The following is a 19,094-nucleotide window of genomic DNA, read 5'->3' as shown; positions in this document are numbered from 1 at the left end:
GAGCTGAAGGGCACTGGGATGCCTGGGTTCAGTCTCTAGTACTGCACTGCGTCCTCCTCCAAGACTCCTGGAAGTGACTCCCAGATAGTTCAAAAGGTTAGGGCATATGCCTGGCAGGTAAGAAGCCTCAGGCTTGATTCCTTCCTCCCTTTTTTCCTTTCTATCTCTCTTTCCTTTCCTTCATTTTATTTCACTTTCTTTCACTCCCTTCACTTCTTTCCTTCTTCCTTTCTTGATTTCTTGATTTCTTTATTCATTTTTGGTTTTGGGGTCACACCCGGCAGTACTCACGGGTCAATCCTGACTCTATGCTCAGAAATCGCTCCTGGCAGGCACAAGGGACCATATGGGATGCCAGGAATCGAACAAAGGTTGTCCTGTGTTGGCTGCGTGCAAGGCAAACACCCTACAGCTGTGTTATCGCTCCATCCCATCCCCAGTTTGTATTTTTCAAGCAGTTTAGTTTCATAGATTGTCATTGTTGCTATCTTTTCTTTTCTTTTCTTTTCTTTTCTTTTTTTTTTTTTTGTTTTTGGGTCACACCCGGCGCGCTCAGGGGTCAATCCTGGCTCCACGCTCAGAAATTACCACTGGCAGGCTCTGGAGACCATATGGGATGTCGGAATTCAAACCACCATCGTCCTAGATCAGCTGTGTACAAGGAAAACGCCCTACTGCTGTGCTATCTCTCCAGCCCCTCTTTATTTTTTATCTCCCTCCTTCCCTTCTTCCCTCCCTTTCTTCTTTTTCTTCTTTCTTCCTTTCTAGCACTTCTTTTTTTTTTGTTTTTTGTTTTTGGTTCACACCCGGTGGTGCTCAGGGGTATTCCTGGCTCTGTGCTCAGAAATCACTACTGGCAGGCTCAGGGGACCATATGGGATATCAGGAATCAAACCAGAGTCTGTCCTGGGTTGGCCATGTGCAAGGCAAAAGCCCTCCCACTGTGCTATCACTCCAGCCCCTAACCCTCCCTCCCCTCTTCCCTCCCTTCCTTCTTATCTTCCCTCCCTCCCTCCCTCCCTCCCTCCCTCCCTCCCTCCCTCCCTCCCTCCCTCCCTCCCTTCCTTCCTTCCTTCCTTCCTTCCTTCCTTCCTTCCTTCCTTCCTTCCTTCCTTCCTTCCTTCCTTCCTTCCTATCCCTTCCTCCCTCCTTCCCTTCCTCCCTTCCTAGGCAATTTGCTTTCATTTTAATTTCTTTTCTTTTTCTTTTCATTTCTTTTTGGACTACACCCAGTGGCGCTCAGGGGTTACTCCTGGCTATGCTCTCATAAATCGCCTCTGGGTTGGGGACCATATGAGACGTGCCAGGGGATCAAATCACAGTCAGTCCTAGGTTAGCATGTACAAGGCAAAAGACCTACAGCTTGTGTCACTGCTCTGGCCCCTCATTTTATGGACTTTTTTTTGGCGGGGGGGGGGGGAGGGGGTCACACCTGGCAGCGCTCAGGTGTTACTTCTGGCTCTATGCTTACAAATCGCTCCTGGCAGGCTCGTGGGACCATATGGGGCACCGGGATTTGAACCACAGTCCTTCTGCATGCAGGGCAAACGCCTTACCTCCATGCTATCTCTCTGGCCCCAGGCCCTTCACTTTAATTTTTTTGTTTTTGTTTTTGTTTTTTGGATCATACCCAGCTATGCTTAGGGGTTACTCCTGGCTCTATACTCAAAAATCAATCCTGGCAGGCTTGGGGGACCATATGGGATGCTGAGATTCGAACCACTGTCCTTCAACATGGAAGGCAAATGCCTTACCTCCATACTATCTCTCCAGCCCTTATTTTAATTTCTTATTTCATACTCTTATTCTTGACTCTGCATGGCTGGACCAGTAGACATTTGCTAATAGAACCACAATATGAATAAATCTCTTGATTAGTGTTTTTGTGGGCACATTTAATGCCAATCCACATTTAAAGTTCTCAGTTGTTCAAAAAAAAAAGAAAGAAAGAAAAGGAAAAGAAAGAAAAAGGGCCAGGGCCGGAAAGATAGCATAGAGGTAGGGTGTTTGCCTTTCATGCAGAAGGACAGTGGTTCGAATTCCGGCATCCCATATGGTCCCCCAAGCCTGCCTGGAGCAATTTCTGAGCGTGGAGCAATGAGCGCTGCCGGATGTGACCCAAAAATCAAAAAAAAAAAAAAGAAAAAAGAAAAAGAAAAAGGGCCAGAGATAGCACAGCAGTAGGCCGTTTGCCTTGCATGTGACCGACCTAGGATGGACCCGGGTTTGATCCCTGGCATCCCATATGGTCCCCTGAGCCTGCCAGGAGTGATTTTTGAGCACAGAGCCAGGAGTAACCCCTAAGCGCCGTTAGGTGTGGCCCAAAAACCAGCACCCCCCCCCACACACACAAAAAAAGAGCAGAAAAACAAAAAGGCCTCAGGCTTAAGGCTTGATTCCTGGCATTGCACGGCTCCCAAGTTACTCTGTGTATAGTCCTGGTTGTGAGCAGTACTGAATCACTAGGCCAATAATCCAACTTTTGAGCCTAGTAGCTCTTAGCACTGCTGGAGAACCCTCCAGCCTACCAACAAAAACAAAATGACACAATTGAATGAGTTTATGTGATGGGAGGGCTGTCTTCCAATCTCTCAAAAGGAATCAGTGCTGACTCTGGGAGAGAAGCCGAGACGGAATTCATAACTGAATCATTGTAGCCATGATTAGAGTATAGACAGGAGCAGTGAAGAAAGGATGCTTTTCTGAGAAATGGAAGCACTGTGTCAGTTTGGAAGGGATGGTGGGAGCAATGGTGGATGATGAGGAGCCTTGATATGGATAAGGGTGGCATATGAGGGGCTACAGAGAGTACAGTGAGCAGAGATAATGCCTTGAAGTGGCTAACCCATGTTTGAATACTGACTGGTACCACATGCTCCTGAGACCCACCAGGAATGATCCCTGTGTGTGGTGTCAGGAATAAGCCTTATGTGTATCCCTCATACACACCCGACTCCAATAACCCCAACAACCGGGGCATGAAAAGCTTTGTTTGCATGTATGTATCACTTTTAGCAGTTGCTCAGGATGCCATTCTCTGTACTGATTTTCAAGCTGAAATCCTTCTGCTTCTATATGAAAACTGCCCCCATCTCCTCTACTTTCTGAGTCTCCAATCAGCAGGCAAATACAAGTATATATATGCATTAGGTCTCTCCTTGTTTCGTAAAACTCCACCTCTGTGGAAAAGTATCATGAGCACATTCCAACATCGCACTGGGTAAACAGTCAGAGAAGTCACCTCTGATCCTGCTTTCCCTGTAAACTCTGAAACGTCAAAATGACATGGAACAAGAGGAAGAGAGAAATCCACAAACAGTGCTGTACAAGCACTTACTATGGGGCCAGGTTCTGGACAAGAATCAGCTAAACGAAGACGTGAAAATGGTCAGGTCTCACATATATCCCTTAGATTAGATTTTTCTCATCCTTCAAATAATTGGCTGAAAAATCAATCTTCAAAAGCCCAGTCTTGTAAAGAGTATGCACTTATCAATCCTGGGGAAGTAAGATGCAATGCCTGGATTCATTTCACTGTGTGTGGGTCAATGTGTGTGAAATGTACACATATGCCTACTAATTAAACCTCAGTGCCTATATGCATATTACTTAGCTATCCTCTCAGCCTTTCAACCTAAAATTCTTAAACATTTTTTATTTATTTTACTTTTTACTTTTTTGGTTTTTGAGCCACACCCAGCAGCACTCGGGTAACTCCTGGCTCTGCACTCAGACATTACTCCTGGCAGGCATGGGGGATCATATGGGATGCCAGAATTCGAACCACTGTCCATCCTGAATCGGCTGTGTGCAAGACAAACACTCTACCGTTGAGCTATCTCTCTGGCCCTGATCGAAAACTTTATTTATTTATTTATTTATTTATTTATTTATTTATTTATTTATTTATTTATTTATTTATTTATTTATTTTTTGTTTATGGGTCACAACCGGCAGTGCTCAGGGGGTTACTCCCACTCTATGCTCAGAAATCGCTCTTGGCAGGCTCGGGGGACCATATGGGATGCTGGGAGATTTGAACCACCATCCTTCTGCATGCAAGACAAATGCCCTACCTCCATGATATCTCTCTGCCCCTGATCTGAAACTTAAAAAAACAACAACACAACAACACAACAATAAACCAGGGCCAGAGCAGTGGTGCTAGCAGTAGGCATCTGTCTTGCCCGTGCTAGCCTAGGATGAACCACAGTTTGATCCCCCAGCATCCCATGTGGTCTCCCAAACCAGGAGCAATTTCTGAGCACATAGCCAGGAGTAACCCCTGAGTATCACCGGGTTTAGCCCCAAAACAAAGCAAAAAAAAAGACAACAACAAAACATTATTTGAGGACAGAGATAGTACAGTGCATAGGGCATTTTCCCTTGCATGTCACTGAATTGGGTTCAATCCCTGTTACCGCATATGGTCCCTGGAGCTATCCAGGAATGATTCCTGCCCCAGCCCTGAGCATTCTTTACCAACTGAAAATCTTTCAGAAGTTCTGAAGGAAGAAAAAAAAAAAAAGAAATGACATAAAAAAATCATCAAGTTCTGAAGGAAGCCAGAAAAATTGCTCCAATACAGTTGAACTGAAATACAAACATGCAGGAAACTCTCAAATTCAATATCTGGCACCATATGGTTTCCCCAAGTACCATGAAGTACAGCTCTGTTGATCCTCCAGCATAGTCAGGACCATATAGTGTGGCCTAAACTCCCCAGGAGTGACAATAGAGATGAGGATTAGGGGGACCAATCCAGAGTAGGAAGCTTGCCACAAAGACCAAAGAGGGCCATTAGAGTAGAGACACTGGTGAAGGCTGTTATGCATTGTATGACTGTAACTCAATCATGAACAACTAACTTTATCTGTGGAAAAAATCCTATATTATGAACACACTTGTAATCATATTAAACATTTATTGAAAAGTAACAAAAAAAACCAAAACCAAAAAATCTTTGGGAGTGATGCTGGGTTCCCCCCACCAAAGAAAGCCACAGGAATGGGACTTCAAAAAAGCCAGGAGAAATCTACTCCCTAGAAAAAAGCAATGAAACTACACTAAGAGGTCAGAAACTATCACTCAAGGTTCCTGGAAATGGACCAAATTTATGCAACAAAAACCAAGAAACAATTATTTGAGAAATATTATGAGACTTGGTAAGAACTGTGGATCTATGGTGCTCTTCACACAACCAGTTCTTACCACTCTCCCTAATTCTACTCCTATGAAAGTCTTGAGGGAGAGGAGAAAGCCTACAGGAGGATCTGCCTTTATTTGAACAAAACAAAACAAAACATCCAATACTGAGGAATGTTAACAACAACAGCAATGAAATTGGCAAGCATTCAAGGAAGGCCAACATGAAAACTGTCAAAGATTTCAACATTGATGGATTGGTATAAACAAGAGGCAGTCATGAGACCCTAGAAATCCCTGGCTGTGTCCTTTGCTCATTTTTTTGGTGTGTGTGGGGGGACGTTTTGTTGAGGCCATACTCAGCAATGTTCAGGGGTCACTCTGGGATCTATGCTCAAAAATTAATCCATGGGACTACATGGGATGCTTGGGATTAAGTAAGGCAAATGCCCTACCTACTGTATTCTGGCAAGCAAGTGTCCTTTACTACTATGTAAAGACAAGCATGCAAAGATTCTACCGAGTACCTCACTAAAAAGACCCTTTGCTAAAAAGGAACAAATTAATTTTGACAAATATTCTAAGGAAATATAACTGGCTCAACTACAACAGAGCAAACCAATCTCTGCTGTGCATACAATCTCCCTGATTTGAGAATTCTACACAATCTTCCCCTAAGGACTGAAACACTGTCACACATGTCTTCTCCAAGGATGGAGACACTTTGTGTCTTCTTTAAATGTTCCCAACTCCTGGGCCTCTGCACCAGAAACTGGAGAGGTGGAACAATTCAGGAGCCACACTATAGCATGGTAACATAAACAACTAACTCAGCAGTCTTTTGAACCAAAAACCAGAACTCAACATTCTTTGTTTTTCATGTGAACACAAGAGCTGCTGCTTAGTCAATGAACTGAGAACAGGGAGAAGACAATATTTTCGAGAGTAAATTATCCAGATACAAGATTAGTTTAGTAAAGATTGAGCAAAATTCTGTTTTTTGTTTGTTTGTTTTTTGTTTTTGGGCCACACCCGGCGGTGCTCAGGGATTACTCCTGGCTATCTGCTCAGAAATAGCTCCTGGCAGGCATGGGGGGACCATATGGGATGCCGGGATTTGAACCAACCACCTTAGGTCCTATATTGGCTGCTTGCAAGGCAAACACCGATGTGCTATCTCTCCGGCCCCTTGAGCAAAATTCTGAGGTTACAAACTCTAGTCCACAAAAATACTAAGTTCAGCAGGAAAAAAAAACAGGACTCATAAAAAAATGTTTTGTTTTGTTTTGTTTTGATTTTGGTTTTTGGGCCACAACTGGCGGTGCTCAGGGGTTACTTCTGGCTCTGTGCTCAGAAATCATACCTGTGCAGGCTCAGGGAATCATATGGGATGCTAAGAATTGAACCTGGGTCATCCTTGCCAAGCAAGCAACCTGCCCATTGTGCGATCACTCCAACCTTAGGAAATGTTTTTATTTTTAAGAATCCAGGGAACGGGCTGGCAAGGTGGCGCTAGAGGTAAGGTGTCTGCCTTGCAAGCGCTAGTCAAGGAAGGACCACGATTAGATCCCCCCTGTGTCCCATATGATCCCCCCAAGCCAGGGGTGATTTCTGAGCACTTAGCCAGGAGTAACCCCTGAGCAAACAGGTGTGGCCCAAAAAAAAAAAAAAAAAAAGAATCCAGGGATATGGGGGCCAGAGAGATAGCATGGAGGTAGGGCATTTGCAAGGACAGTGGTTTGAATCCTGGCATCCCATATGGTCCCCTGAGCCTGCCAGGAGCGATTTCTGAGCTTAGAGCCAGGAGTAATCCCTGAGCACTGCCAGGTGTGACCCAAAAACAAACAAACAAAAAAATAAAAACAAACAAACAAAAAGAATCTGGGGATATTATTCAATAGTGGAGTGCATGCATCACTCAGACTATGAAGCCAGGGTTTGAGTATCAGCAGCCTGGTCTTTCTTGCCCCACAAAAATATTAATAAAAATTTTTTTTGGTTTGTTAGTTTTTAGGCCACACTGATAGTGCTCAAGGTTCACTCCTGGCTCTGCTCTCAGGTATCACTCTTGATGGGGCTTGGGAATTCATATGTGACGCCAAGAATAGAATCCAGATTGGATGCAAGAAAGGCAAATGTCCTATCCACTGTACTATCACTCCAGCCCAAGAAAATGCTGTTTGGAGGAAATAAAAATGTAGCAACGAATGAATCCCCATTCACGACCAACCTGGTTCTTGAGAATTTTGTATGTGCAAAAACACTGCTGATTTGGACTGAAAGTGACAGAGAGAATAAGAAATGAAAGGAGGGGCCAGAGAGATAGAATGGAGGTAAGGCATTTGCCTTGCATGCACAAGGACGGTGGCCGAATCCTGGCATCCCATATGGTCCCCTGAGCCTGAGCACTGCTGGGTGTGACCCAAAAACAAAAACAAAAACAAAAACAAAAAAACAAAAAAAAGAAAGACTACTGGGTGCCTAGATTCTACTGGCAAGAAGCAGGCTGAGGTACAGGAGATTTGCTTCCAGCTTTGAAAACTAATCCAGGACCTAGGGTCTGCCAAAGTAGATTTCAAAGCTCCCTTAGGCTAGTGGTTCTATTTTAATTTTTTTTTTTTTTTTTTTTTTTTTTTTTTGGTTTTTGGGCCACACCCGGTGACGCTCAGGGGTTACTCCTGGCTATGCGCTCAGAAGTCGCTCCTGGCTTGGGGGACCATATGGGACGCCGGGGGATCGAACCGAGGTCCGTCCTAGGCTAGCGCAGGCAAGGCAGGCACCTTACCTCTAGCACCACCGCCCGGCCCCGGTTCTATTTTAATTTTACCCCTCACCCCCAAAGAAGTATCTTAGTCAATCCCACATGCATGTTGGGAGAGCCAGAGGCAGAAAATCTCTTTCATTTCAAGAAACTGTTGGGACTGCACATAATGGATTAAACTCTAAAGCCTAGTCTAAACCTGATTTAGATCATCTTGATCATAAGATTTAAGAATTTGGGCCCGGAGAGATAGCACAGCGGTGTTTGCCTTGCAAGCAGCCAATCCAGGACCAAAGGTGGTTGGTTCGAATCCCGGTGTCCCATATGGTCCCCCGTGCCTGCCAGGAGCTATTTCTGAGCAGACAGCCAGGAGTATCCCCTGAGCACCGCCAGGTGTGGCCCAAAAACCAAAAAAAAAAAAAAAAAAAGATTTAAGAATTTAAACTGTTACTTAATGGAAAGAGACCCTGGAAGGGGGGTAGCAATATTTTATATATGCGAGAGATGGGAATTGTGGGGACCAGTGGGCAGACTGTGCTAAGGAGAGGCCTCACATGCCCATGGCTTTCATCTGCGAACGCTACAGAGTAGGATGGGAAAGAAAACTATCTGGGGCCGGAGAGACAGCATGGAGGTAAGGCGTTTGCCTTTCATGCAGAAGGTCATCGGTTCAAATCCTGGCATCCCATATGGTCCCCCGTGCCTGCCAGGAGCAATTTCTGAGCATGGAGCCAGGAGTAATCCCTGAGCACTGCTGGGTGTGACCCAAAAAAAAAAAAAAAAAAAAAAAAAGGATCTGATCTGAGTAGGTTGAGGAATTAAGGGAGATTAGAGGTTCGAGAGAGATTCACCCCCAGGCAAGTCCAGCTGATGTGTGGAGGGGATCAGAGGATCTGGGGAGAAGGAGCTGAGAACAATTCCACCTGATCGTCAGTGATATAAGGGGGACATCAACTCTGTAGTCCAAAGGAACTGGATTCTGCCCTTTAGATTTTTGCATCAGCTCAGGAGTTAGTTCTTTCTGGAGCCCCCCCCAAATAATTGTTAAGTTTGGTTTATGTTGTGACTTCTGTTTTATGATAATTTAAATATGAATCTGGTCAACCTTCGTAAACATACAACCTACAGAACTGTGAAACAATACATGCTAGTTTTAAACTACTTAATTTGTGCGAAGGTTTATAATCTATTGCTGATTATGCTTGTCTATACTTGTATATGTTGTGGTTATTTTTTTGTTGTTGTTGTTTTTTTTTTTTTTGGTTTTTGGGTCACACCCGGCAGTGCTCAGGGTTTACTCCTGGCTGTCTGCTCAGAAATAGCTCCTGGCAGGCACGGGGGACCATATGGGACACAAGGATTCAAACCAACCACCTTTGGTTCTGGATCAGCTGTTTGCAAGGCAACCGCCGCTGTGCTATCTCTCCGGGCCCGGTTGTGGTTATTTTTTAGGCACAGTTCTGGGGCAAATCTTTCCCATCACAAGTATCTTCATATACCAAATGAGTGCATGAAAAGACAAAAGCTGCAAGAGCAACCATTTGACGCCAAGCTTTTCCAAAGGTCAAATGAATCACTAATCGCAACACCCATGCCAACTCCCTGTCCAAGATTCAATACAGAGATTCAATACAGCCAAGAACCAAAATGTTAGGGTTGCTCACCTTCCTCAGGCCAGGACTCGAGGCTGCTGGGATAAAGATATGCTCCTTCTCCTCCCATCAGGAAAGTACCCAAGAAACACTCGTCCCCCTTTACAAAGGAAAAGAAAACCAAAGATGATTGGCAACATAAGTAATTATAGAATCAAAAGCCCCCTACGTGCATCTGTCTCGAAAGCTGCTGAGTCAGCCTCAGATATAGCAAACTTCTTCCATAGCCTTTGGCACTGCTTGGCTCTGCAATTTTACATGGCACTCTTTTTTCTTTGGTTTTTGGGTGACACCTGGTGATTCTCAGTAGTTACTCCTGGCTATGCACTCAGGAATTGCTTCTGGCTGGGGGGACTATATAGGACACCAGGGATTGAACCCAGGCCTATCCTGGGTCAGCCTCGTGCAAGGCAAACGACATACCACTGCGTTATCGCTCGGGCCCCTTAGTGGATTTTTTGTTTTTGTTTTGGGGCCAAATCAAGAAGTGCTCAGGGGTTATTCTGGCTCTGTGATCAGTAATAACTTCTGGTGGTATTCAGGGGATCATATGGGATACCAGGAATTGAACCTAAGTCAGTCATGTGCAATCACAGCTCACTCGCTGTGCTATCACTCTGGCCCCTATATGGCATTCTTGACTTGTGTTAAGAAAAAGAACATAGGGGCCGGATAGCACAGAGGTAGGGCATTTGCCTTGCATGCAGATGGATGGTGGTTCAAATCCTGGGGTCCCATATGGTCCCCCAACCCTGCCAGGAGCAACTTCTGAGCATAGAGCCAGGAGTAACCCTGAGCGCTGCCTGGTGTGACCCAAAAATCAAAAAGGAAAAGAACATAAAGATACCAATTTCAGGTACCAAAGCCTGAAAATATTTTTTTAGACCAAATCTGGTGAAACTCAGGGGTAACTCCTGGCTATGCACTCAGAAATCACTCCTGCTTTGGGGACCATATGGGACACCAGGGGATTGAACCGTGGTCCATCCTAGGTTAGCATGAGCATGGCAGATACCCTACTGCTTGTGCCACTGCTCTGGCCCCTAGCCTAAAATATCTTTTTTTTTGGGGGGGGGGCCACACCCGGTGGTGCTCAGGGGTTACTCCTGGCTGTCTGCTTAGAAATAGCTCCTGGCAGGCACGGGGGACCATGTGGGACATCGGGATTCGAACCAACCACCTTTGGTCCTGGATCGGCTGCTTGCAAGGCAAACGCCACTGTGCTATCTCTCCGGGCCCAGCCTAAAATATCTTAAGTTAATTAAAGTAACTATTTATTTTTGGTTTTTGGGTCATATCCAGCAGAGGTGTTCAGAGTGCAGCTCAGGGTTTACTTCTATTTCTGCACTCATTCCTGGCAGGTGCAGGGGACCGTAGTGGTGTCAGGGGTCAAACCTGTGTCAGCTGTATGGATACGAGTGCTCTGCCCACTGTATGTTCTATCAGCCCCAGAAATACTTTCTTTCAAAAGCTATAATAATTTCATTTCTAAAGTATGAGAGAGAGGAAAGGACAAAAGAAAACCTCATAAAGCAGAAACAAACAAAAATCAAACAAACCAAAAAAGGAATACAAATTGGGATGTGGGTAACTCCAAAGTGTTAAGCACAGAAATTCTCTTTTATATTTTAGTGATTTTTTTTTTTTTTTTTTTTTGGTTTTTGGGCCACACCCGGCAGTTGCCAGGGGTTACACTCTGTGCTCAGAAATAGCTCCTGGCAAGCATGGGGGACCATATTGGATGCCGGAATTCAAACCACCATTGGTCCTGGGACCGCTGCTTACAAGGCAAACACCCTACCACTGTGCTATCGCTCTGGCCCCTCTAGTGATTTATTTTAATTTTTTTTTATTTTTGGGGTGACCTGGGGTTATTCCTGGATCTGCACTCAAGAATCACTCCTGGTGGTGCTGAGGGCACCATATGAGATGCTGAGGATGGAACCCAGCTGGGCCATATGCAAGGTAAGTGCCCTATGTACCATACTATCATTCCAAAATTTAGTAAATTAAAATTTAGTAAATTTTATCTTCTGACAACAGAAACAGTTTCACCTTGGCCTTGCTTTATATCTCAGCTCCACAAGTTTGATTATGTATGTGGGGTACTAGGTACTAAATCCAGGCTTCAATATGCAAGGCAGATGCTCAATCACTATATCATATCATGGTACCCAATCTGAGATCACTTTTAACAGTTTTGTTAGTATTTTTTAGTCTTTGGATCACACATGGCTAGTCTCTCAAAGTATTACCATCTCTGTGCTGGGAGGCTGGTCAAGGTGAGGGTGGAGGAAGGGGTGTCACTCCTAGAGGTGTCTGGGGGACCATGTGGTGGTGGGGGTCAGTTGCTGAGATATTTCTCTGACCCCTCTAGGAAAATTTTAAGACACTAAAGGTGGGGGCTGGAGAGATAGCATGGAGGTAAGGAGTTTGCCTTTCATGTAGAAGGTCATTGGTTCGAATCCCAGCATCCCATATGGTCTCCTGAGCCTGCCAGGAGTGATTTCTAAGCATGGAGCCAGGAGTGACCCCTGAGCACTGCCGGGTGTGACCCAAAAACAAAAACAAAAAAAGACACTAAAGGCCTAAATGATGGGAGAAAAATCCTCTAAACATCCCATGTTTATTTCTCTGTTGGGAAGGGGAATAGTGAGACAGAGTACAAGTCCTCCAGTTTAGCCCTACAATAACACAGTTTAGATTATTTTTATAGGGCTGGAGTGATAGTACAGTGGGGATTGAGTTATAGCAGTGGTAGGATGTTTGCCTTGTACACGGCTGGACTGGGACGAACCCAGGTTCGATTCTTGGCATCCCATATGGTCCTCTGACCCTGCTAGGAGCAATTTCTGAGCACATAGCCAGGGGTAACCCCTGAGCACCTCTGGATGTGACAAAAAGAATAGATTATCTTTATAAAATTATACAGTTGTTTCGGTATTAAAACTACTTAGTCACAGAGTCAATAGAGATGAGGGCTTCAAGGACTGGTCCACAACATGAAACTTACCACAAAGAGTGGTGAGTTTCAGTTAGAGATATAACTACAAAGACAACTATCATGACAATGGTAGTGAGTGAGAGAATAGAATGCCTGTCTTGAATATAGGGAAGGAGTGAGGGAGGAAGGAGATGGAGGGCACTGGTGGTGGGAATGTTGCACTGGTAAAGGGGTGTTTTTTTTTTTATATATATATAACTAAAACCCAACTACAAACATGATTGTAATCATGGTATTTAAATAAAATTTTTTTTTAAATTTGAGCCGGAGAGATAGCCTACAGGTAAGGTGTTTGCCTTGCATGCAGAAGGATGGTGGTTCGAATCCCGGCATCCCAGATGGTCCCCTGAGCCTGCCAGGAGTGATTTCTGAGCATAGAGCCAGGAGTAACCCCTAAGCACTACAGGGTGTGACACAAACAAACAAACAGAACCTTTTTTTTTAATTTAAAACATTTTATAGAAAGACTACTTACCTTCACCATCTGCTGGGTTTTCTCAGATAATTTTACCTCACTATCTTCTACCTGTACATCCAAAAAGATAACAAATTTTCAGTTTACTATTTCCTGGACAAAACTCTTGCTAGGCTTTCCCTACTACCAGATTGACTTGGCCGTTCCTCTATAAACTCCTGTGCTCTCAGGCCCAAGAGCTGGCAAAATTCACTTCTGGATAACCTTATTGAGACCTGAGGCCCAGCTAAATGAGCCTGTGCTATGTGGGAGGGGTACAACAAATTCCACTTATATTTCCCTTTTAAAAATATGCAATTTGGGGGGCCAGAGAGGTGGTGCAGCGGTAAGGCGTTTGCCTCGAACGTGGCTGACCTAGGACAGACTGCAGTTTGATCCCCCCACCGAAGATGGTCTACAAACCAGGGGCGACTTCTGAGCCCATATCCAGAAGTAACCCCTGAGTATCACAGAGTGTGGCCCAAAAAAAACAAAAAAACATGCAATTTTTAGGGCCAGAGCAATAGTGCAGTGGTAAGGTATTTGCCTTGCATGTGGCTGACCCAGGACCTGGGTTCGATTATCAGCATCCCATATGGTTCCCCAAGTCAGGAGCAACTTCTGAGCACATAGCCAGGAGTGACCCCTGAGTGTCACTGAGTGTGCCCCCCCAAATCAAGAAAAATAAATGCAATTTTTAGGTTTCAAAGAAAGAAGAGAACCTATCAACTCTTTCCAGGTGTTCTCTCATTTAAATATATTAATACTGGGCAGTAACTCTTTTTTTTTTTTTGGTTTTTGGGCCACACCTGGCGATGCTCAGGGGTTACTCCTGGCTGTCTGCTCAGAAATAGCTCCTGGCAGGCACAGGGGACCATATGGGACACCGGGATTCGAACCAACCAACTTTAGTCCTGGATCGGCTGCTTGCAAGGCAAACGCCGCTGTGCTATCTCTCCGGCCCGGGCAGTAACTCTTATACTTCTCAATCCACACTAGCAGTAAGAAACAAAACATAAACATGCTGAAGTAGGTTTTGAGATCTATTACATGTTTTGTGCACATTCACAAGTTCTAGCGAAGATGATGGTGGAAGAGGGTGCTGGAAAGACTAAGGAGCAACCGTCCCACTCAAAGCAGGGAGCCACATGACTCCTCATGTTCTGAGTGACTTTGGACAGGTGAGTCTATTTTTAGGCTGATCTTCTCCTCTGTAGAATGGGGTCATTTATTTCCTCCTTTCAGAATTTAACTTTCTTTTCAAACATTTGCACAATTATAAGGGCGAAAGAAACTAGGCTCATCTGCATGAAGAGAAAAGGCTGAGACAAAAATGTCAATTCCTGAACTGATCTGACAGTCTACTGGGGACGAGTGAAGAGGCTCTTCCTCAGATTCCTGAATTTCTCCAGGCTTAAGCTCACTTCTACGTGATGCATGATACTAACCATCCAGGAGCAGAATCTGGGTACAGCCGCTGTCAGGACTATGTAGCTGGTTTCTGAAGTCACGGTGCCATCTGTAGGAAGACCACAGACATGCAAATTACCGATAAGGTTCCACATTGCTAACTCCTTTCTCCATTTTCAGAAGGGAGGGCTCTCCTTACTGTGTACTCAGAAAATGAAAACTTACTCAGCTGAAGACAGGGAATGGCAAATGTTTTCCTATGTAATTAACTTTTTTTTTTGCTGTTTCACTGGGTGCTTATAACTGGTTACTCCTGGTTTTGCACTTAGGAATTGCTCCTGGTGATGCTAAGGGGACAGACAATATGGAATACTGGGGATGGAACCAGGGTAAGTCATGTGCAAGGCAAGCATTTGACCCATTGTACTATCTCTCAGGCTTTCCTTTTTTTTTTTTTTTTTTTTGGTTTTAGGTTTTTGGGCTACATCCAGCAGCACTCAGTTACTCCTGGCTCTATGCTCACAAATTGCTCCTGACAGGCTCGGGAGACCATATGGGATGCCAGGATTCAAACCATTTTCCTTCTGCATGCAAGGCAAATGCCTTACCTCCATGCTATCTCTCCAGCCCCTTAATTTATATTTTTCTGGTTCAAATCCAATATGGTCCCCGAGCCTGCCAGGAGCAATTTCTGAGCGTAGACCCCTTTAAGAGTAACCCCTAAGGACTGCCGGGTGTGACCCAAAAACAACAACAACAAAAAATTTGGGATCAGAGAGAATGCATGGAGGCAAGGCATTTGCCTTGCATACAGAAGGTCGGTGGTTTGAATCCCAGCATCCCATATATCCCATATGGTCCCCGGGCTTGCCAGGAGCGATTTCTGAGCATAGAGCCAGGAGTAACTCCTGAGCGCTGTCGGGTGTGACCCAAAAACCAAAACCAAAAAAAAAAGGAAATATATAATTTTTATTTTTGGCCGCTGTTTTTTTGTTTGTTTTTGTTTTTGGGCCACACCCAGCGGTGCTCAGGGGTTACTCCTGGCTGTCTGCTCAGAAATAGCTCCTGGCAGGCACGGGGGACCATATAGGACATCGGGATTTGAACCAACCACCTTTGGTCCTGGATCGGCTTCTTGCAAGGCAAACGCCGCTGTGCTATCTCTCCGGGCTCTTGGCTGCTGTTTTTGATACACTTGGCAGTTGCCTGGGTTACCATGTGGTGCAGAGGAATGCAGCTGGGGCTCCCTCAGCAAAGCAAGTGCTTAAAGCAAGAGCTATCTCACTGTCACTCTATATAATAACAATAATGACAATAAAAAAACTTGTAGTCTTTTTTTTGGGGGGGGGTTGGGGACCCTCTTCTGATAGTGCTCAAAGCTTTCTCATGGCTATGTGCTCAAGGATTACTCCTGGCAGTCTCAGTGAACACCACAGTATCAGGATATTGACAAGGCAAACTGCCCAATCCCTCCAACCCCTTCTATATATAGAATTCTTTTCTGTTTTTGTTTTTGAGTGACACTCGGAGACGCTCAGGGGTTACTCCTAGCTCTGTGCTCAGAAATCACTCTTGGCAGGCTCGGAGGACTATATGGGATGCCGGGATTCCATCCTGGGTTGTCTGTGTGCAAGGCAAACACCCCACCGCTGTGCTATCTTTCTGGACCTCCTATAGAATTCTTTTTTTTTTTTTTTTTTTGGTTTTTTGGGCCACACCCGGTGAGGCTTAGGGGTTACTCCTGGCTATGCACTCAGAAGTCACTCCTGGCTTGGGGGACCATATGGGACGCCGGGGATTGAACTGAGGTCCATCCTACGCTAGCGCAGGCAAGGCAGGCACCTTACCTCTAGCGCCACCGCCCGGCCCCCTATAGAATTCTTTATAATTGTTTTATTTCCAACTCTCAGTGATTACTTCTGGCTTTGTGCTCAGAAATTATACCTGGGAGGCTAGGGGGATCATAAGGGAATGCCAAAGACCCAGGCTATGTACAAGGCAAATGCCCTGTAAGTTGTGTTATTGCTCTGGCCGGCCCCTCACCTTTTTCTTTAACTAAGACTTGAGATGTCAAAAATGATTCTGAAAAGACCACAGATCCTAAGTATCCTTTTTCTCCCAGCAAGTCAGGGATGTCATAGATAGTCATACAAGCCTGAAACAAATAAGAAAAGTTATATAAAATTTAATATACTAATTATGTATTTAATATTTTAATGTATTTTTACATATGATAGTATATACAATACTCAATATTAACATGAAATAGTATCAGAATAATGATCAATATGTCAAATATAACATAATGAATATGTAATAAAATAAAATAGTAATATTAATTATATAACCACCTGACACTAGGTGGAGACCAGGTGAACCTAGGGTTTAAGCCTGACTTTTCTGCACACAAAGCATGCACTCAGTCTAATAAGCTATCTCTCTAGCCCTCTGTCTGCACTTCATTTTTGTTGTTGTTCTTTTATTTTTGGTAAACCCAGTGGTACTAAAGGTTTATTCCTGTCTCTACACTCAGGAATAACTCCTGGTGGGATAGGAAGATCATATAGGTTGCTAATGATAAAACTGGGTCTGCTCATGTGCCAGGAAAGCATCCTATTTACTGTACTATCACTCCAGCTTCCCAATGTCTCCTTTTTTTTTTTTTTTTTTTTTTGGTTTTTGGGTCACACCCGGCAGTGCTCAGGAGTTACTCCTGACTCTATGCTCAGAAATCGATCCTGGCAGGCTTGGGGGACCATACGGAATGCCGGGATTCGAACCACCATCCTTCAGCATGTAAGGCAAACACCTTAACCTCCATGCTATCTCTCCAGCCCCGAATGTCTCCATTTCTAAACCATTTTCCTGACCTATCAGTGTCCTTCCTGCAGAGAAGTCAGACAGTTCTATCCAAATACCCCAGCTTACTAGACTCTAGGTTTCTGTTTTTGCTGTGTTTTATTTTTCTAGGCACCTCTATCCTGGCCCCCAGCTGAGAATCCAGACTTAGGGAGCCTATAAGCTTAGGCCTACACAGTGACCTGGGCTCAAAGCCTCAGAAAGCAGAGATTCATCAGTATTGTGGCTGAATTGCACTGAGACTCATCCCATTTACCCAAGAAGGTATAAAATGACTGACTGCACAAGATGACTCCCCAACCCTTGTGTATGTTCCTCCACACGCCATTCCTGTGGCCAACACCACTGCTTACCGTTTTCACATAGTATAGGCTATCTTTACTCTCCAGAGGCATGATTCTAGAAAAGAGATGAAAAATATGTATGTTCTTCAACTAGGCAATAATCCACAGATCCAGAACTTTGGGATTTTCAAAACAGTGGGTCATTTATGCAGATTTTGAATGTATACCAATTAGATCAAATGGTAACTACTCCCATCCCTAAGTCTGTCAGTGGGAAATATTGAAGGTAGTGGGTCTCAGCTGAGAACAGCCAGTACCAGTGGGCACCTCATTTGGTCTTAGTGCTGAGTATCACACTAGGAGACCATCCATGCCAGCAATGTTAAAGTAGCTTCATTTTTATTTCTTTTTCCTTTTTCGGAGAATACCCAGCAGTGATCAGGGCTTGTTCCTGGTTATGTGCTCAGGGATCACTTCTGGCTCCTGGCAACACGATGGGGACGGAAGCAGGGTACATTGCATGCAAAGCAAATGTGGGTCTGACTGTTGTACTACCTCTAGGCCCTGATGTTTTTAAGTTAAATTCATTGTTGAGTGCCTGAGAGAACAGCAGGCAGGATGCTTGCCCTGCACACAGCCGTCCAGGTTCAATCCCAGAATGGTTTCTGAACACTGAAGGAGTAATTTCTGAGCACTGCAGGGGATGACCCAAACAAAAGCAAACCAAACCAAATCAAAATTTTTTTTTTCGTTTAGGCACTGTGATTTGTAATATTGGTGTTTCAGGAATACAATGGTGATATACCACACTACACCCCCTTTTCTCTTTGTCTCTAAACCTTGCCCCTTAAAAGGACACAACACAAACATACTTACCTTCCTTGATTGTTCACAGCATGGATATGAAAAGTCATGTTGGAGCTGCAGACCCAAAACAGAACAAAACAAAAGTTAGCCTGCTCTTGCTGAACTTTAGGTAAGGCCCTCAGTCCCAATAAGTGCACCCATGCTGGGTCCTTCTAGCCACTAAGGAGGTGTGTGCCATCCATCAAGTTAGCCATCCTGACATAGCCACCTATGCCACCAGCAAGTGTGGCTCTAGACTTTGCCATATGTCCTGGTTCTGCTTCTGGTTCTGCCTCTGCCGAGATACTAGGGCTCTCTGGATTCTTGGGTGGAACAAGAGAGCACCATATGACAGGACTGTAATACTGCACATAAGGAATAACCTCCATTAGCCTAGGGTTTCTGGACCACTGTTTGTTTATTTATTTATTTTGGACCACCGTTTAGAAAGACTATTGTAATCATCTTCCTCTTTACTTTAGTTATGTTGTCTTCCCTACCCAAAACCAACCATCCTTTAGAACAGGGTTGTACCTTTGGAGTTCAGGGTAACAACAATAATAAACCTCACCTGACTTCAAGTCTTTTAGTAAAAGAAGATTCCCAAATAATGGGAATTTCATTTTTTGCTTTAGTCAGCACTGGTCTGTATCCCAGACTCCTTTTAGGAAGAGATTTA

The 19,094-nt window shown here is 44.4% G+C and overlaps 1 protein-coding gene across 1 annotated transcript in view; it reads right to left on the bottom strand.

Moving 5' to 3' along the window:
- DNAAF9 (dynein axonemal assembly factor 9) overlaps positions 1 to 19,094 on the bottom strand; it is a 144,523-nt gene that overhangs the window by 48,947 nt on the left and 76,482 nt on the right. Inside the window, exons 17-22 of the mRNA XM_049779489.1 lie at positions 18,446 to 18,490; positions 17,639 to 17,684; positions 16,470 to 16,581; positions 14,465 to 14,535; positions 13,038 to 13,088; positions 9,571 to 9,658 (exon numbers count right to left, since the gene is read on the bottom strand). Coding sequence (XP_049635446.1) covers positions 9,571 to 9,658; positions 13,038 to 13,088; positions 14,465 to 14,535; positions 16,470 to 16,581; positions 17,639 to 17,684; positions 18,446 to 18,490 — 413 coding nt within the window. The remainder of the gene's footprint in view (positions 1 to 9,570; positions 9,659 to 13,037; positions 13,089 to 14,464; positions 14,536 to 16,469; positions 16,582 to 17,638; positions 17,685 to 18,445; positions 18,491 to 19,094) is intronic.

The sequence above is a fragment of the Suncus etruscus genome, chromosome 9 (assembly GCF_024139225.1).
Source record: "Suncus etruscus isolate mSunEtr1 chromosome 9, mSunEtr1.pri.cur, whole genome shotgun sequence".
NCBI lineage: Eukaryota > Metazoa > Chordata > Mammalia > Eulipotyphla > Soricidae > Suncus > Suncus etruscus.
This window is presented reverse-complemented; position numbering and strand designations above follow the sequence as displayed.